General features: G+C 37.4%; 2 protein-coding genes across 12 annotated transcripts in view; both read left to right on the top strand.

Annotated features, from left to right (window-relative positions):
• The first annotated feature begins 10 nt into the window (after positions 1-10).
• Positions 11-6,131, top strand: PPP1R3D (protein phosphatase 1 regulatory subunit 3D). The gene has a single exon (XM_040575445.1). It carries the CDS (start codon positions 402-404, stop codon positions 1,323-1,325), a length of 924 nt encoding a protein of 307 aa, XP_040431379.1. The 5' UTR covers positions 11-401; the 3' UTR covers positions 1,326-6,131.
• Positions 6,132-6,850: 719 nt separating this feature from the next.
• Positions 6,851-20,391, top strand: part of SYCP2 (synaptonemal complex protein 2) — a 32,558-nt gene continuing 19,017 nt past the window's right edge. For 5 of the 11 annotated variants that reach the window (XM_040575431.1, XM_040575430.1, XM_040575429.1 and 2 more), the window contains exons 1-18: positions 8,379-8,568; positions 9,435-9,479; positions 10,144-10,284; positions 10,530-10,659; positions 11,546-11,650; positions 12,186-12,210; positions 13,126-13,211; positions 14,104-14,192; positions 14,718-14,752; positions 15,378-15,520; positions 15,599-15,651; positions 16,154-16,199; positions 16,421-16,516; positions 17,078-17,138; positions 17,693-17,841; positions 18,461-18,535; positions 19,038-19,193; positions 20,247-20,346. In XM_040575431.1, coding sequence (XP_040431365.1) covers positions 10,633-10,659; positions 11,546-11,650; positions 12,186-12,210; positions 13,126-13,211; positions 14,104-14,192; positions 14,718-14,752; positions 15,378-15,520; positions 15,599-15,651; positions 16,154-16,199; positions 16,421-16,516; positions 17,078-17,138; positions 17,693-17,841; positions 18,461-18,535; positions 19,038-19,193; positions 20,247-20,346 — 1,246 coding nt within the window. In that variant the 5' untranslated portion in view covers positions 8,379-8,568; positions 9,435-9,479; positions 10,144-10,284; positions 10,530-10,632. The other 6 variants (XM_040575427.1, XM_040575426.1, XM_040575428.1 and 3 more) reach the window with 6 other exon arrangements.

Here is a 20,391-nt window from a genome sequence, read left to right as displayed (position 1 = left end):
GCGCAGGCGGCCCTGGGAGGGCGGGGCCGGGCCGGGGAACCGGGAAGTGGGAACCGGCCCCGGGCCCCGGCACCGCCGGAGGGGGCTGCGGGGTCCCCGTGACAGCCTGAGCGGGAGCCCCGGGCTCGCCGGCACCAAGCGGGACGGCCTCGAGGTTCCTGCCGGCCTGAAGAGCCGCTCCGCCATCCTCGAGCGTACCGGCCGCAGGGCCCGGGTGTTCCCCGTGCGGCGCCAGCCCCTGGTTTGCTTCCAGCCGCTGCGAGAGGTTCCAGGTCTCTGCCCTTACCGCAGAAGGGCAGCGCTGGGCAGGCTGACTGTCTTAAACCCTCCCCGTCCTGACTGTTACTGCAGGGTGCGTACTTCGGGGAGGCAGCGCTGGGTGCTAACACCATCAGCTCAGGATGGAGGTGCGCGGCCCTCGGAGGAACCCCAGCTACCTCTCCGATCTCTACCAGAACATGCTGCGGGCTGAGGGAGCACCGGGACGAGGGCAGCAGCAGCCCCAGGCAGCACGCACCAGCAGCAGCAGGTGTGTGCTGAGCAGCACCCTGTCCAAGGGGGGACCTCAGACAAACCAGCTTCAGAGCAGCGCTTCCAGCAGCTGCGATCCAGCGTTACGGCCCATCATACGCCGCCGAGCGAGATCTTTGCCTACAACACCTGAAAGGAGGAAGCGAGCAGCGGTGCAATGCCAAGTTCCCGGGTGCCAGAGCCGTATGAACAGGGTGAGGTTTGCTGATGCTCTGGGCTTAGAGCTCACCGAAGTGAAAGTCTTCCAGACTGGGGAGGATCCATCCATCCCCTTGCATGTCCTTTCCAGGCTGTCCATAAACTCAGACCTCTGGTACAGCAGCTCGGACTTGGAGTTTACCATGCAGTGCTTAGTCCCTGACTTCCAGCAGCCTGCAGACTGCATGGATTTCTCCACCCGACTTCAGGAGCAGCAGGTGTGTCTTGAGCGAGTGACCAGTTCAGATCTGGGGCTCAGTGGCACCATCCAAGTTCGCAATGTTGCTTTTGAGAAGCAGGTGTCTGTGCGGTACACCTTCAACCAGTGGAAGAGTCTCCATGAAGTGGCTGCTCATTGGCACAGTAGCATCCGTGAGAAAAGTGGGCAGGGTCAGGTTGATGTTTTCACATTCTTTCTCCCCGTGCCTCCTTTCCTCCTCCAGCTGTCTTCAGTAGTCCAGTTTGCAGCAAGGTACCAAGTCAACGGGCAGGAGTATTGGGATAACAACAGGGGCAAAAACTACAGTCTGACTTGCCGGACTCACCCCCTCAAGATGCCTAGAGAATGCGAGGAGAGCTGGATCCACTTCATCTGAGTGAGAGGAAGTGGCTGCAGAGCAGCCTTGCGAGTTTTGGTGGCCCTTTCTGTGCTCCTATGGCAACAGTCCCCTCTTTGAAACCTACTAAACGTGGCAGTGTTTCAGGACAGGCAGGTAGCCAACAACCTGTACAAACTGTTCTAAACCTCTCAGAGAGTATAAAGGGCTAAAATGTGTAGAGTTACATCTGCTGAAAGCTCGTGTGATCTCGTGTGTGAACCAGTGCAGAATGGTTCAAAGGGATGCTGTCAGGATATTTAGCAGAGATCAAAACAAGACAGTTTATGTTGCTGGTCATATTCTAGATTGCATAGAATATTTCTAACAGATCTGTTTTACTATTTTGTACTGTCTTTTTTTAAGTGGACAGTGTGGCTTTACTAAGTTTTTGTTTCTAATTTTGTTTGTATTATCTCACCAAGTTTGGTCATTGTTCCAGTTATGCATAATTTGCATGGCAGACACTGTAGGGAAGTACTTGTATTTATATACTTTATTTTTAATTAAGACTGTTAACCATGTTAAATAATTCCATTAGTTTTGGGGTTGAGAATTAACAAAACATTGTTATGAGCAAAACCTACAGGAAAATGTCCAATCAGCCCCTTTCCTTTTTTTTAATTTTTTTTTAGATTTTTTTTTTTGAAAAAAAAAGTGCCTTTTCTTATCTCCACTGTTGACTGTAGGCAGCAGGAGTAATTGTTACTGGAGTGTATGAAGGCAGGTCTTCATGGGGAAGTTCTCATCTTTTCCACATGACATACCAGTAGGCTTCTCCTCCAGGTGGTGGTACAGGAATTGTCCTTTCCTTGTGCAACTGTTCTTACTAAGGGAAACTAGAGGAATTTTGCACTCGTGTTACAATTACACTTCAAGATCTCAAAGCACTGTAAGAACGCTATTGATCTTATACTCTTACTTGAAACAGGTAACTATGAATGAAGCAAATATGAGAGACGAAAGAAAAGCTAATACATGGATCTGTAAGCAGCTCATTGGAACAGTGTGATAGAATCCCGGCCAGTTGTTCCCCAGCATCCCAATGTCATTGCAGCAGTACTTTTTGAACACTTGTATCAGCTACTTCTGGTTATAAACCAGCTGAACTCCAAGACTGCATTCCTTGCAACACCAAGCAGGAACTTCAAAGTAAAGTGATGTTTTTACTTATCAGTAAAAATGGTATTTACATGTGTTCACAGATTCCCTTCTATAGGAGGGAAAGCACAGCAACACTCATGTACCATCTACCCAATCGATGCTTCCTACTTTGCTACTTTTACTGTGAGGAACTAGTGTGGCTTCAGATTGGCAACAGGCTTGGTGACAGGCATGATCTAGTAAGTAAAGGATTTCCCATTGCTTTTTTGCCTACGTATGCAGCACTTCATGTAAAGTTTATATATATAGCCTAAATTTTAAAAACTGCCTGGCTGGAAGTATTATAAGAGCCGCTTTTCAGACGAGCTATACTATGAAAATCACGCTGTGTTTTCAGGCATCTTATTTTAGATTGCTGCTTATTCATCAAAATCACAAGTTATTTTTAAAATCACAGATGTAATCAGCACACAGCCAAGTATATATCAGTCTAGAATGTCCAATGAGTAATTCTGGAAGTGTAGAATCCCCAAGGAAACTTTTGTGTCTGGCAGCTTCATGTTGTTACTTCGTTGTGCTATCTATTTAGCAAAACCAGGATTTGAAGTGAACAAGCTGCCCAGTTCCATTAGTCTTTGGCTTTCAAAGGAGCCAGTTGTGAATGATGGTTCTATAAGCTGCTGAGGAGCAATTTCAGAGTACTGGGAAAACTCAATCCTGTTGGAAACCATTAAGAACTGACTGTGTTGGAATGCTGTAGGATAGAACTAACCCTATGCAAATTAATTTGAACTTAGGCATTTTGTTCTTTGTTTTGAATTGCATATTTATAGTTTGTTCCATACCAGCAGTCCAATGCGTACAGCTCTGAAACTGATTTTAAAGCAAAACTGTTGAATTAGAGGTTACTTTCCGTGTTTTAGGGTATTTAGTCAGCCTTCTAGGGTGATTAAATGTGCTTCGTTGGCTGTTGTCTCGGTAGGTAAGAGACATGTTTTAAAAAAACTGATAGAATTTGCAAATCATGCTTGTTTTCATTCTCTAATTTGGTAATTTCTGGTAGTAATTGCTGTTACTGGAGTGGCAGATTACATGCTATTTTGATTTCTAAACTAAGTAAGTGAAATATCTACAGGTTACGCATTTGATTTATATAGCTTACATAGGTATTCAATATAACAGCAGAAATACAAGATGTACTTTGAACGTCTCGTTTTCAGCAGTACTAGGCACTTGTCAGTACTTGAATTCAGTTGGGGTTGCAAGGGCTTTCCCCTGAGAGTCAAGTTCTAATTATTGCTCTTACAGTAAGTGTCCCTACTTTCACTAACGATGGGTTTTTAACTTGTATCTATAATGGTCAATTACCGGTGGTTATCTGTGGGTAGGGAACAGTAAAAATCATCATTTCTTTATTAACATTTTGCATAAAAGAACTTTCATTTTCCTTTTAAGAGAAAATGAATGCCAGTGGTGCTTTAATTTTGTATTGGAGCACTGAGAGGTCAAAAGCTTAAGTTGAAATTCATTTGAACAATCAACACAACTACTCCATTGGGTATTTCATATCCATTAAGGCAGGCAGAACGCTTCTGAGATCAGGGTGAGGCTGTACAATGATTGCCAGCTACGCAGATTGAAAGAGTACTGCGTGCTTTCAGTCCATCTGCCTTATTTTCTGCATCTGAGTTAGAGGAGTGACCATTAATCTGGCAGCAACTCTTGTGTCATAGAGAATCAATACAGGGAACTCTGAGGAACTCTGGTCTTCCGCATATGCCACAAAAAAAATGAGAGCTCTGTGAGAAGGGGCACTATTTGGTGCCTCCTGTGGTGGGCTTCGCATGACTGAATGACGTACGGCAACACAGGACATTAACACATCTGAACTAGTCAGCCCAGGCTTTCTGTATAGTCAGTTGGGATGTTGTCTGTAGAGTTAGCAGAGTACCTGTGGTGTGCCAAACTGCATCAGCTCTGCTGAGCGCACAGAGAACACTGCGGGATGAGTCCTGCCACATGTAATTCTCAGTGTTCGTGCAGATAGTGCCAAACGATGCTAACTGGAGTCTGCAGGTGTCAGGTGAGGTGAAACGCCTGCAGTGACTGCAGAGGAATCTTTCTTGGCATGACCTGAAATTCTTATCCTTACTTTGGTGAAACTTGCTTACTTAAGTAATTCCATTCAAGTTTATTGAGTACTGCTACAGGCCATAGAAATGGAGTTTTTACATGTTTGTCAGCTAAGAAGAAAACAAACACACGGGCACATGCACACACAGGTACACACAGAAGCATATGTGCTGAATAAAAGGCACTATTTAAAGTATTATTCCCCTTTCCCTGCCCTGCCTCCACTCCCACCCCCACCTCCCAATTATTGTATTTCTCCCATTAGTAATAAAACTGAATTCTCTCCCAGCACACAGTTAAATTTCTTCTCTGCTGAGCCTGCTATTTAGCAGCAGTTTATAATGGATGTTAGTGAAGCCCAGCGTGACGCTCGGCTTACTGGTATTAATATGCTGTTGCCATCTTCTGGGAGAGAATCTTTCATGCTAGCAAACGTCAAAATCTTGGTGTTATTGCAAGCAGGGGGAGATTATGTAAAGCTGAGACTGTCAGTTTAAAGGTTAAAGTCATGTACACCAGTGTCAGGGAAGTGAGAACTGAATGTCTCAGCAAAGTGAATTTGGCTTGTATTGTCTTCCCTCTGCAACCTCTCAGGGTATTTGCAAGTGCAAATTTTGAATATTAAAGTATTGTTCCAAGTGTTTCTTTTAACTCTTTGCATGTCTTGCACTGCCGGAGAAGAGCTGACAGCAGCTGTTACTAACCCAGTTGTCTGTCATTACTGGCTGAGTTGAGCAAGCCTACCTTCTAATGGAACTGAACGTGATCTCGGGATTAATTCAATATATGAAAAACATTTTTCTGTAGGGAGCTTCTAAGCTGCTAAATATTCACTCGTGTACTGAGTCCTGCTACATGACATGAAATTTGCACTCATTTTTTCCTGTCACATTCAGTAGTGAACATCAAAAGAAGTCTAGTTGACAAAAAAAAAAAAAATTAAGCCATTAAATAGTGGTAATATACACCTACAATGAAAGCAAACTTTTGAACTTTCATAAGTTCTCAGGATGACTTGACTGCTTGCACTGTGTTCAAACTGAGCACTTCCCTTATCATGAGGATTTTGTTAAAGTGAATTCTTCACTAGAGCTATTGTCATGTAATGCACTTTCAAAAACCTGTATTTATTATAGTCATACAATAAATGAATGTCCAGAAGTCCACAGTTTCAAGGTTCTCTCAAGCATGTTTTGTTTTTGTTTTTTAAAACCAAACATGGAATTTATGTAAATGAAATGGGTTGTTTTTCCTGATTGTCTTGTCTGGAAAAAAGTACATTACACAGTATGTCAATAAAGTATATAAGTTAGACAAAAGGTCATTTTTTTTAGTGGAGAGTTGTACAATTGTAAAGTGCTTAATTCATATAAAAACCAGTAATAAAACTATGGCTATTTTAATACAAGAGATTGTAATAAAAGCTTTTCACAGTTTATGTTGTTTTTCAGTGGTACTCTTTTTAACAGTTCTTTGGACAAGGTAGAGCTGAGTTGTTGCTTACAAAGCAACATACTCAGTTTAGGAAAATAAGGTGGGTTCAAGAATTGCTAAAAATGAAAAATATTTTAAAAAAAATACAGTGATTAGTCTATATAGCTTGAAAAATGACCATGCTGCCACTTCTCACATGGAATTTGCTGCCATTTAACCTCAGATCTGTGCATACGGCGCTTGCAGGCTTAAGACCTTATGATGGAAAAAGGCACACTGCCAGTTATTCTGATAAGTTTCTAATATGGAAAAGAAGTCTCAAGGAAAAGAAGAGAGGGGTATTTTCTTCTAATAGCATTTCCCGAATTGAACTAGACTCCTCTTAACCGGTTCTGTTCCTCACAGTTGTGTTATTCTTTCTTCCATTTCTTCTTCCAATTTTCCTTGCTACACTTCTCAGCTCAAATGATGTTCTTTTCACTCACTAGCTTCTTGAAAATATATATACATAGAGTCTTTACATCTTTACAGCAACTGATTTATCTTCTACATGAAAGCATTGTCCTCAGTGCCAAGCATTTATTTGATAAAGTCTGAATTACCTGTTGCCAAGTTAGTTCTAAAGCAAAACACAGGCATTTAATTAGAAGACATAAACACATGTATTACCAGTTACTTTTTAATCAGCATTAATAACTTTAACATTGCATTGCCAAAGTTGCTTGGGGGAAGACATTATTGCAAATCATATTAAATACATGGAAATGCTTATGTTGTTAAAGAATTTCAATGTCATTTTTTATTATATAGAGATTGTGTTATAAATAATGCGTACAAATACATAAAGAAGGGTGCTTGTAGAAATACATGGTATTATATTATCTGGTCTTTATTATTTTTTGTTTTTTTCCTATGCTGCTGGAGTGAATCTGAACTAGTAGTACTGCCTTCATTGTTTTCACTTTCCCAACTAGAATAGAGTATTAAGCAGAACCTGCAAATAAATATGGTATCCACAGTGTACACTAACCAGAGAGCAGTAAAGGATAAAGATAGCACTCTGATTTCAACATAGCACTTGAAAAGAGTGTAAATTTGTTTTAGTCTGTGTTTTGCATGTATGTGTGCACAATGCCACAGTTCACAAGTATTTAAGGGAAAGATATTCTAATTCCTTTCCTTCATCGGAGATTTTCATATCTGAATATCTAGCAATATAAATATCAATACTATTTTGCTGATCTGATTTTTCAACAGGTTGGCTTTGCTTTTGCTGTGAGCGTCCTACCATGAGGTTCATCTTACAGGCAGTTAGTGTTATTTTAACATTTAGTCTCAAATGTATTTGAATTTATCTTACAAAATAAATAAATTCCAGCTTCTAGTAGTAGTAATATACAAATAGTCAACTGTAAGTACAGTACTTAAAGCAATGTATCATCAGTGCTCGGTGCAATCAGTTGCATGCACTTTCTGGCACTGTCTGCTAAAGCCAGAACAGCAAGTCCGAGTGCGTAGTCATTTGTCACCGGGAGTCTAATGTTAGTACTGACTGACTTCTCTCCCGATTTGGCCTTCTCCTTATGACCTCAGATCTGCAGCTATTTCAGCTGACATTTGATATTAAAACTTGGGCACAAACGCTTCTGACCCTTCTCTGTTCTGCATGCCCCTGGAGCTGTGCCAAGCCCTGGGTTTGGTGCCTAGCACTTCATTTTCGAGACCTCTGCTCAAGGTACGTGTTCCTGGTACCACAGGGCAGAAGGGGCTCCTGCGATTAGTGCTCTCCTACTCCAAAGATGGTTTTCCTTCTATTTTCTCTCAATTTTTTAAGCGTGGTTGCCATATCTGTGACCCAAATAATTCCTTCGAAAGGAATTAACCCCAGAAGGATCACTGAATTCAGTGAAGTCATAATGTATTTTAGCTTTTATTTTTGTTTTCACAAGTTATCTTGGCAGCTTCAGCAAGGACAGAACTATGTTTTCAACAGGGCTGCTGGCATGTGGGACTTGAAAAACATTCCCCAAAGTTTGCGTGAGCCCTCACAGCTGTTCGTGCGGAGAGCCTGACAGCTTCCATGGTTCGCCCCAGCCTGGTTAAGGCCGAACGTGAGAAGGTCTCCGCGGCTGACGCCTCCCCAACCCCGGGGCACAGACCCGCCACCGCCCGCTGGAACGTGGCCCTAGGCCGAGGCCGCCCGGGACGTTATCCGCTGCTCTGTCACGGCAAGAAGAGCCCGCCTCCCGTTGGACGCCTCCGACAGCGATTGGCTTTCAGGGGGCTCGCTCGCGGGCGGCGATTGGCTCGCGAACAGTGGGGCTGGGAGTGATTGGCCGGCGGGAAATGGCGGGCTTTCCCCACGACGGCGGTGAGGTGAGGGCCGCCATGCTGGCCTGCTTGCGGAAGCCTCGCCGCCGGCTGCTCCCAGGGGGACGCGGCGCGGCCGGGGGCGGTGCGGGGACAGTGCGGGGAGCCTTCCTCTCAGTAACGGGGCTCGGGGGGGAGATGCCGGTGACTCCAGGTGTTCCGAGGGACGAGGTGCCGCGCCCCCGTCGAGGAGGAGGCACCTGTGAGGGGAATTGTGCTTGATTCTCTGGCTTCTCTGACTAGACAAGAGAATTGTGATGTGATAGCAAAGGCTGCCCTGTAGGAAGGTGCATTCATGTACTGGAAAAAAGTGTGGAAAAAAATTACCCTGTATGTGTTATTTCAGCATTACTTAGGAGTGCGAAAATGACATGTACACTCAGTTACTTCTTATACAGAGGTCATCCCCTGGTTTTAATTGTTACTCCCTTTGTCTAGTTCTATATAACTTCTGGGATGGAGAGACCAAAACTGCACATGGTAGATCACTAGATACACATTAACATACAAAGCATCAAGATATTGTTTGTTATGTATTAACTCTATCTAAAACAAGTGCTTTTTGTCTGCCTCTGATTTTTACACTAACACTTAGAAAACTTAATTCAAGGTGTTCTTTTGTTTTGCTGGTAATAGGTATCTCAGAGTCCGTGACTTGATATAATTAAGGCGGCTTTTTCCCCATATGCATTACCACATTTTTCTTAAATAATTTCATCTACCCATTTACAACGAGGCCCTTCAGGAGTTCTGCCGTTGACTTTCCTATCTGGATGACCCAGTGGTGATGGTACGATCCGCTGTCCTGCTGCGCTTTCCTAGGTCAGGAACAGTCTGCTGCAGAACCTCTGCCTTGCCTTCCTTGCTAGAGCTGAGCGTTGGTTCTCTTTTCTAATTTTAAGCAATTGCTTGCCCATGAAAGGAATGCTTACCTTAGCTCCCAGGTTAATTTCATATTTAATATATTCCTGACTCGTTAATTACTGAAACCATGTTTGCAAAACTTACTGTAAGTCTGTGTCAATGAATCACGTTTGGTCAAGTGACGATTGTTCTCTTCTTATGCAGCTGAGTAGATGAATTGCTAAAATGGCAGCCAGGAATGAGACGCAGGTATGTGCTTATAGACCGGAATATGAGCATTGATAGTTTTAATTACTAGCTTTAAGCACCTCTTTTGGTATTTAAATAAAAGTAAAATTTGCAGTATGGCAAAGTGTGGTAGGAAGAAATTTTCTTAGTTAGTGCTAAGAAGTTAGTTGGGAGAGCAACAGGAATTGGAAGTTGTTACTGATGAAAATAATTCATATGCATTGGATATACCTGAAGCAGTTGGGACGATAATTAAGATCAAAATGTTGAAATCTGCTTATAATTGCGTTAGAAAGAATAGAGAGGCAAAACAGTTCAGGAAACATGTAGTCAATGTACTAATAGCTTTTAAAGTCACTAATAGGTAACTTGGAAATGCAACTTCCTGAATGTACTAAGGAGAGGACATTAACACAATAAGCACTTACGTAAGCACTTGTTTGTAACATAAGGAAAGAAAAAAACACCCAGTTAAGGAAAAGTTGCAAAAAGTAACTATTTGCATGATTAATATATTAGATATGGTGTTCTGCACTTCCATTTTTATACTTAATGATTTTGTGATTCAGTGTGTTTGCTGAGAATCTAGCAGATTACTACATGAAAGACATACATTAAACCTTATTAAATCAAGATCAGTCCTGAGCATACATAAATACCGTTCTATTTTTTTTACTCTTGACAGTTTGAAAAGTTAATTGATGAAGCTACAAGAAGAAAAGATTTCGAATTGTTAGAACAATATCTGGAAACAGAAGAGTGTGAAAATGTCTCTCACAAATGCAGCAAACAGTTTGTCAACAAACTAGACAAGCTTCTGTGTCGGGTAGTGTCATTGTTACATGAGAATAATCTACGCTGCCATTGTAATAGTCTGAAAAATATTCTTTTCATTTGGCTTGATTTATACCAGCAGATGACTTGAAAAACTGAAATCAAGTCTAAGAACAAAATCTCTATTTGAACTGTAATTAGGGTGGCTTTTGAGAACACAAAGACATCTGATTAATTAAATGTAACATCTAGTACTATACACTAAAGCTTAAATCATCATAATAATTTCAATTTCAGGAGCTTGACAAACAAGAATTCAAAACCATTTCAACTTTACTAAATTCTCTTTGGAAATGCGGGGAAAAAAATCAGCATAGCCGGTGAAGATGGGCTCCCAGCAATGATAAAATATGGTCTTATTGGAAAGATAAGTATAACCATAAACCATATGGGAACTTCTGAAAAATATTAATGAAGCATGCATAAGTAATGCTTCAGTATTGAACAGCTTAGTATTCAATTTAGGCTTTGATTACCTTCTGAATTAAGAATTTCTTACAATTTCACAACAAACATTACTCGTATTAAAATGTTTTTAGACAACCAGGTCCTTATAAAATGATACTGCTCTATTGAAGTGGAAGTTTGGCAAATTATGAAATATATAATTACTTACTATAATGTTTTTGAGTCAGGAATTATAATTTTCTCATGCAATTTTATAATTTTTTTGTGAATACAACAGTAATATTGTACCTGTTCTTTCAACAGATTATAGTCCTATTCTGATTATTTTCTGTTATTTAAATGCGTACGTTAAATAATTTAAGCATTTGTAACTCAGTATGTTAAATATACTGGAAAAAGAAAACCGCCACTTCCTTAATGCTTTCATCAGAGATTTCACTGAAGAACGTTAATGGCAGTGTCAGAAGGTGACTATTATTCAATTGCCTTCTCAACTGCTTTTTCCAAAAAAGTAGCAGTAACTTCATGCTTCTACTCACACCTGCAAACACTTTTTCAATCAGCCACCATCCATTGTTGGCTGTTTTGTTTTGTGACAGCAGTTGCAAAAGTAGATCTCCAGTTTTTGTGTTAGAAAACCACAGAAATGACTTAGTAACGGATTTCAGGACTGAAATGACCTGAGTGTGAAATTTCAGTCACTCTAAAGTGTGCTCAGGAGGCTGGAAACATTGTTGTTGTTGTTATTTTCACCTTTGTATAGTTTGTTTAATTTCACTTAAGTATACTACAAACTTGTCCTTTTTCATGCAATTAAAATATGTTTGCTTTTATTTTCTCTTTACATGGTTAATTGGTTTGAAAAGGTAAAAGGAATTTTGATCCTTAGAGGAAATGAAAATAATAAAATCCTTACAACTCTGGCTGAAGATTTCTTCAACATATTGCTGGTAAAAATATGTTGACAAATAAAATCCATTGTGTGTATTTGTGAAAAGAAATATTAGTAGTTTAGTGACAAAAAGACATTGAAACATTTTTCCACTTAATATCCTTCTAAGTTAATGTTACAATTATTTCCAAAATAGGTTACAAGTGGATAAATACTTTGCCTGTATTCTTACTCATTACCATAAAGAAAAGAAAAAAGTTTTTAGTGAACAAAAAAATTGACCCCTTGGTTTAATTTTTTATTCCAAAAATTAGCAGTATGCTAATCCGTAATCCAAGGACCCAAGTTTTGTAAGATCTGTGAGTTTTTTTGTAAAAATGTCTGCATAAAAAAATATTGGGTAAATAATCCCCAGAAATTTAACAGATATCCTTTTGGGAAACTCAAGTTGGTATTAGAAAAGGTCTCCTGTATTCCTCATTACGGATGAAATAATTGTAAAATCTTAAATGTTTTTTGATTACTTGCTTTAGGTACATGTGACCTGAATTTTATGCTGTAATATTTATAGTGCTTTTTCTTGTTTATTGTAGGCTGTATATGATAGCAGACCTGAAGGTGAGCTTAAAAAATTATACTCTAGATATGGTAGTTAAAATGTCTCTTTCAGAACACTAAAAATTATCGGTGTAAAAATAACTCGTTACTTATGAAGCCATCTAAATGCAAGGTAGTTCTGAGTTGTGCATGTGTAATAAGGTTTCATGACTAATGTAAGTATTCCACTGTTCTACATGCTGCAGTTAGTAAACTGAGATAAAAGGCCTTATCCTCAAGAGGGCTATTCTGTGCACAAAGAACCACGTTTCTCTTTCATGTTAAAAAAAAAAAAAAAAAAAAAGCTTGAATGTCAACTGTAACTTTGTTTAATTTAAGGTTTCTGTACAGACAGGTTTTCTTTGTAACTCGCTGGTATCTATAACAAAGCAAGAAAACATCTATTATTTAGCGATGGCAACTAAGTGGAGGCTTTATTGAAAAGAACCATGTTTCTAAACAGGCACAGCATTCCATAGCACAGTAGTATGTCTTTTTGGATATTGTTTTCACGAATATCACTCTTACTTTTCAGTGAGGTAACACTAGTGGCAGAAAGACCATTTGGCTGTCACTGTCAAAGTGATGATTCCTTCCTTGTCCTTGGGAAGACATAATCCCAGGGTCAGAATTATCTCTCAGAACTGAGTTACAGTATGATGATGAGCTCCATGCACAGAGGACTTGTGCAGTGAGAATGTGATACAAAGGAATGTAAACATAGAAGGACATATTTACTATAAATTGAAGTACTATTCTGTCTTCCATCTTCACTGTGAAGTTTAAGGCATTTGTTTTTATATATCAGTAATCCTATATGGAAAGAAAGACATGCGATGTTTACACTTGCAAATAAGAATCTTTTTCCAAATGCTGGGTGAGGGGGCACCCTAAAAAACGTGATAACCTTAAATCTATTTTTTCTCTCTTCATTAGGTAAAATGCAAATGTTAGAAAACTTTGTTCTGAGAATATGTACCCTCATTGCGGATGTAAGAATTAGTATTTATGTCCAGCAGGAGGTAAATGTTTCCTTTTTCTAAGCAGCAGTTTTCTGTTTTGTGTTTAAACAAACTTTGAAAAAATAGTAATTTAACTGTACAAATCCTACAAAAAAAAAAAAAAGAGAGAATAGTGTTGTGATATCAGAAGGATGATTTAATATTTTTCTGGAATGTTTGTTGTCATTTATGTTTTTAACAACTTTCAGCTACTGACCTTAAATTTTGCTTTGGACAATAAACTACAAAACAGTGGTAGAAAGATTCTGTTGCAAAAGCTATACAAATGCATAGAAAACAAGACACTGCAATATAGTTGCTATAAATATCTTTGAGAATGTAATAAATACTTTAGATACTTGTGGGAAGCTTGTACACCTTCTAGAGTACTTCAAATTTCTCGTATTTATTTTACTTAACATCATTTTTTAAGGGGTTTTTCTTCCTCTTTAAAGAAAGGAAAAGTTTTTTGTTGTTGTTGTTGTTTGTTTGTTTGTTGTTGTTTTATAATTTTCTTCTTTAAAGGCTATGTCTCAAAAGCACAGGCTTTTTAAAGTAAATTTGAGGTACACTGCAGCCAGCAATCAGCTGCAGAGAGAATTTAGCTCTGAAAGTTTGTTGCTATATTTACCCCTTGCAAATAAGAAACATAACCCTTCAACAACCAATACTCACATTAAAGGTAATGTAAGTTATGGAAGTTGAGGTCGTTTTATTAAGATAGATGCCATTTAAGGTCAAACAGAACTATTTTCTTTGTTTTGCAGTTACTTAAGCATGTTATTTTCTTCAGTCATATGAAATACTTTATGTAGGCCCAAAATGCAGGTAGAGAATAATTTAAACTTCAGCAATTTACTTAATATTTACTTAATATTTAATCCAACTCCTTTTTTTTTTCCACTGTTCTTAGGTAGTAAGAAAACTTAATTTAATGCTCGACAACATGCCTCGAGATGCAAGGAAAAAAATATTTTCTACAAAGGAAATGCTGCCTGTCATGTAAATAATCTTCGATTTTTTAATTTATTTATTTTTTAACCAAGACTGTTTATAATGCATACAGATTAGTCCCTGTTTAACTCATTTTTGCATTTGCTGTTATGTTGCCAATGGCAGTGGGCAGGTATTCTCATAGTTTTGTTTTTTTTTCCCCTTACAACCCTAAATTGCCTCATTTTCAATCTGAGTTAGGTTTTGTTTCATCCCAGTTGTCTTTAAACAATTACACTCTTAATTATAAGGATGTGTGTAGAGCACAGCGAATCACTCACTGGAAGGAATGTCTTTGTGTGTTTGGAAAACTTTTTACAGCATTTAAAAAACAAAAACATACACATCAGGTGTTTCAATTCCCCAGTATTGTTTTCAGTTGTATGTCCTATGCAGATCAAAGACTACCCCTCTGAAGTCTGATAATTCAGCTGAATCAGGGTTTCAGCTCACATGTCAAGAGGTTGTAATTAAGTAAACTTTTATGCTTTTTTTTTTGCTGTCATAATTTGACAAAACTGCTTACTTTTGCAGGAGTGACATGGGTAGGAGAATTTTGGATGCTGGAGGTGAGCATGGTTAATAAACAACCTAGTACTGAGCTTAAAAATTACATGTAGACCCCTTCAAAATGGAGAAGAATACCTTTAGAAACTGCACAATGTTGCAGTTACTGTCCTCTGAAGAATAAAATATTGCATGAAAACAGTCTGCAAACTGGAATGTACCAGATGTATGCAGAATATAGCTAACTTTTTGAAGCTTTTAGTCCTCTTCTCTAGCAAATAAGTTTTAAAACAGCAAAGATCAAGAGGAAATCAATCTTTGAGCATAGTAAATTGCTAGCCATGTTCAGTATTACTGTAGCTTCTGTCAGGGATCACTTTGGTTTCCCCCCATTCAGGTGAAAGTTGAAAATTTCTTATCTCTTGCTTTTGTGCCTAGCATTGCTTTGACATTCCCTGAGAGTTTGATTGAAATTTTATTTTGAAACTAAGTTGTTCAGTCATCCTTATTCCTGTAATTCTTTATCTATATATCCTTTATGGATTACATTCCTGGATATAACGTGATGTGTAATACGTAAAAGTTCAGCACTGTCAGTATCAGTTTCTTATACAATTTTTTTTTTTTTTTTTGGAAATCAGTAGTATGCTTAAAATTACTATTCCTGCAAAATGTATTCTGTTGTAGACTACGATCTGCAAGTAGCCATTACGGAAGCTTTATGCAGAATGATACCAGAGAAACAAAGAAGGGAACTGGCATGCCAGTGGTTTTCCATGGACTTTGTGTCCAGTGCATTTAAAGGAATTAAAGATTCTGAGTTTGAAACAGTAAGTCATATGAAAAATGTTTCCATAGAGGTAGACTTTTGTTTTACACTTATTCAAGAAATGTCTCTGTTTTAATAGGACTGCAGAAAATTTCTTAACCAGGTGAATGGCATGCTTGGAGACAAAAGAAGGTAAAACTGATTTTTTTTTTAACACTAATATGTTTTCTATTCTGGAGTCGATGGCTGCTCATTGGGAGTACCCTTTTTGTCACAAAAACTGTTTTTGGTGAACCCTGAATTAAAATAATACGAGCAAATAAGACTAATATTTCTGTGGTATTAAGTCAAGGAACTGTAGACAGTTAGGTGTTTTTGTGTTTTGTTTTGTTTTCAAAGCATTAATTAGTAAAGAAATACTGTCTTTTGGCACATCGCCACAGGTATTATCTTCTCTATCTAGATGTTAATTTTATGTAATTCCTACACTTGGGAAGAAAAGACAAACATAATGTCAGTTCGAAGAAACTGTTCACTAAATAAAGAACATTCAGCTAAGTGACTTCTTTTGTTTACTGTGATCTCTTAATTTCTAAAGTACATAAGTTTTGTGCTGAAAGCAATCCATTTGCTTTGTTCAGATATGCAAAATTTATAGCATTTTAGTCTTTGACAAAATACCCTTTTCTTACAGGGTTTTTACATATCCGTGCTTGTCAGCAGCTCTTGATAAATATGAGGTAAAGTGCAGACTTAATCACATATCCATAGATTTTTATTTGTGCAGATGAAGTATTTCTTTGCCTTCTAGTTCAGAGAACTAAGGATTAAATAAGATTTTTCAGGCATATATATGGAAGTCCATGTATTTGTAGTTTGTCAACCTGTAACACAAAGCCTGTTAGCTGGTATAAATCATTATTCTTAGCTCTCATTCTTTCATCTTAATTTTTCTTTTCAGCTACAGATACCATTAGATGAAAACCTTGAAGAATTTTGGATTGATTTCAACATTGGTAGTAGAAGTATATCTTTCTATGTGGCAGCAGATAATGCAGTAAGCTAAGTTTTGTCTGTCGCACTTGATTCTTCTAAGGCAGTAGATGCACATGGTTTCAAATATATCAAATTTGTTTCCTTACATCAACATGTTGAAATTATATCTGCCTGTGGAGAGAAAAAAAATATATATATATATATAAATATATATGATTTGATGCAGAAATAGGCAAATGTTGCCAGTAAAAATTGATGCCATTGTTATATCTTTTTTTAATGTATTGAGATCAAAAAAAATCAAAGTAATGACCAATACTGTTTGTGAACAATTTAATATATAATAGCACGTGAGCAAGACACCGTTTAAAAATTACTATCATAGAATCAAATGGCAGTTGTGGTTTTAACTCAACCATTTAGATGAGTATTTCTACCAAAGATCTTCTGAAAGATTACTGTCTGTTGTAAATGAAGCTGATGTTCATTGTCACTTCTTCTGACAGAGTATATTTTTCTATAACTGAAAATATATCTTGACTGAATAGCTTTCTGGTCAATGTACTCCATTTAATTGTAATATGTGGTTTTCTTTTCAAAATTATGTATTTTTTTATATAAGGATCATCAATGGGAAACAGTCATTATACCAGAGGAAGAGGTAGTCCTGTACAACCTTGAAGGTATTAGCAGTCATGAATGTGATCTTTTGTTGTACACTAACTTGGATTTTCAAACTGATTAATAATAAAGTACTGACTCAAATTCTCAGCAAAGCAAAATTCTCATTGAAAACATTACAGGTACTGTTTTTGTAAAATTGCACTGCAGTCTTATTAGCATTTTAGGCATGCAGGTGTGATTTAATTAAAATAATTTTAAACTGATGCCTTACAGATATTTTAATGCAAAATAAAGCATAAAACAATAAAGTTTAGTAATTTTCCTTTCAAATGTCTTAGAATGGTTTTGTAAATACCTATAATTTGCCTGCAGCTATAATAAGTAACCTTCAGAAAAATCCTACAGGTAAATATATAGAATAAATATTTTTACTGGATTAAATCTTGAATTATTTCACTAATGTCTATTGTAGGTTAGACAGAATTAAATAAAACATGCGTCTTAATAGCTTAACTGAAGCATACAAATAAGTGTCATGTGTTTACAAATACTACATGAACGGAGCTACAAAATTCTAATGAAAATACTTTTTTGCAATTTTGTTTTTGTCCAGAGAAAGATTCAAAAAAATTATTAACAATAGATCTAAAAAGCCCAATGAATGTGGGTAATCAAGAAGGAGAGAGAATTTTTTTATATTTTGATTCTATCTTGGAAATCAAAGATGTAACCGGAAAGGTTTATGGATTAAGTAAATGTAAGGTAAGATTTAAACACTCTTCCTAACAGTTTTTATTCAATATGAAATGAATGGTTCATTGCCATATAAATGTTGTTATAACTGTGATTATTGTATCGTTATCTATTTATACAGATAGTTTCTGATTAACGTTGGCACTACAGAACAGCATTTCTCCCATAATCTGTTAAGCTTCAGTAAAGTTGACTAATAAATTTAAAAATAATTGCAACAAAAATGAAGAGGCTGTAAAGGATTCACTGTCGAGTTTTGCATATACAGCTAACATTTTGCATATATGACTTTGCAGAAACACAGGAAGTAGATGCTTAAACATACTGAAGTCTATCAGAAATGACTCGTTACCATTCACTTACCCTCTTATGAATTGATTCATTTAATCAAAAACTTTTAGCCAGCCATAGCTTGCTCCTTTTATGCTTGTTGCAAACTACTTTGCCCAGAACTCTTCCTGACTGAGAAATGTGTGAGGAACGGAGCTGCTGTGAACTTGCAATAATCTATTTTCCCCTCTAATCTGATTTCAGACACTACTTCAGACTTAACTATTTTATTTTTGTTTCTTGCTTTAAAAAAGTGAGCAAAGTGATTATTTTACATAGATGGTTACTCACTTTGTAGGGATTTAGTAAGAAGCAGTCTTCGTCAGTTGCCAAAACAACTGTGCATGTCATCTTTGATGAAAGTGGATCCCAGGTATTTTACTTCAGTATGCTGAGATGGCTGTTTTCTTTTTGTTGTTTGTTCTTGATTATTAGCTAATTATGATCATTCACCATAAAAGCAAGAACTTTTAAAACACCAATGAGCAAAAATGGCTGTAAAACCAATTAAATGATTTCTAGTAAGTGTGAATTGTATCTAATTTGTATCCTTTTCGGAAGGAATCATTAATATGTAAATTGAATACTTCAGACAAATAGATACAGAAGTTTCTTTGTTGGAACTGTGATTTGGTGACCCTTTCTTCTTACGTAAAGTAACAGATGGGATACTTTTCAAACTGTATGTATATAAGCTCCAAAGTTCATTAAAATCTATAGTGAGGAAGGTGTTACTCAAGGTAAAGAATTTTTTGTGTGTGTGTTTATATATATAACTATAAAATGTTATAGTATTTTGGATTTATATTTATGTGTGCATTTATATAGAATTTTGGTAATTTGTGTGTGTGTGTATATATGTGTGTATGTGTTAGGTTCTGGTACCAGAAAGTCAGTTGTCACCATGTTTGGAAGAAAAATCTGAAGAAGAGGAGAAACTCAGTAAGTACAAAACACAGCAACTTCCGGGAACACAAAGGACTCTGTGCACAAACAACAACCAAGATAAATGCAAAGGTAGTTCCTCCAAGGTAAGCTGGAGTATCAGAACAGAAAAGAATACATAAGAAATAAGTAAACTTAAATGTTTATATACTTTAGAATATAAAAAACTGTTATTTTAAAATTGAAGTATAATACAGATTTTGATTTCCCTATGACTTTTCACTAAGCTGTGTAAATGATTTTTCAATAAAGTTTGTCATCATTACTGTTATAGTTTCAAAATACGTAACAAAAAAAAGAGCAATTTTTAGCATTCTTTAATAGACCATTATCCTTGTAGAATTCTCCTTGGAGAGGAATGTTTTGAAGGTACGCTTAGATATCTTATGCAAAAGTCAAGTATAGCTTCTGAAGACTTATCAGCGATAGTATTTGCTCTAATTAGCGACAGGTCCTATACTCTGGGTGTTCACAGATGTTTACAAAAAAGCTTTGATGTTGTCAAGATTAATCCTCTGTCCTGATTAACCAAACCACAATTTGATGGGCTTGTCCCTGTGCATAGCTGATTCTCTGGTTTAAACTGGGAGGAGCAGGATTGTGAAGCCTGGTATTTCTTTTGCTACATAGTTCCTATAAAATTGTGAAGTTATGAATGTATTGGTTCTACTATAAATGTATATGGTTCTACTGGAAATAACTACGGATATGTTAGGAGAAAAAGATGAAGCCGTGTTGCCATTTCTTCGTCATGCAGTGCATGTCTTGTCAGAAGTTGTCTTCAGTAGACCTGTTCCTGAGGTTCTGCTGGTTTATGTGGTAGGTTTGTGGAAACTCCTGGAAGTCATCTTGGTTTCTTTGATTGTTAACAAGGGACAGGATTTGGCCTTGTACTGTTGAATTATTTTAGGAACAACAATTGCTGCTCTCAGTTAAAAACCTTTAGTTTCAAGTGTTATGGTGAACTTTTTTATGGAAAGAACTGTGTAAAAAAATCTGTTTCATTGACGAGTGTAGCAAGAACAGTTGATATTTCAATAGCAAAGTGTTCAAAGACTCTTGGAAATAGATTTTCTAAAAACTTGTGTTGTCATCCTTAAGTCTGTGTATTATGGCCAAGTGTTTTTTTGTGCCTCAAGATAACCACATCTTGTAAAAGGAAAGTGTCTGAAGCATCAGTGCTTATTCCTGGAACTACAAGATTTCCCACACGGAGTCCACTGCTATTTGTTAGTACATGTAAGTTTACAAGTACTTTCAGGGTAAAACTAAACTATAAATAGT

The sequence above is a fragment of the Cygnus olor genome, chromosome 16, assembly GCF_009769625.2.
Source record: "Cygnus olor isolate bCygOlo1 chromosome 16, bCygOlo1.pri.v2, whole genome shotgun sequence".
NCBI lineage: Eukaryota > Metazoa > Chordata > Aves > Anseriformes > Anatidae > Cygnus > Cygnus olor.
Note: the sequence above shows the minus strand (reverse complement) of the source record. Positions and strands in the feature narration are given on the sequence as shown.

What these genes read in the sequence shown, in the direction of transcription:
- PPP1R3D (XM_040575445.1), top strand. Translation starts at nt 402, where the DNA reads ATGGAGGTGCGCGGCCCTCGGAGGAACCCCAGCTACCTCTCCGATCTC.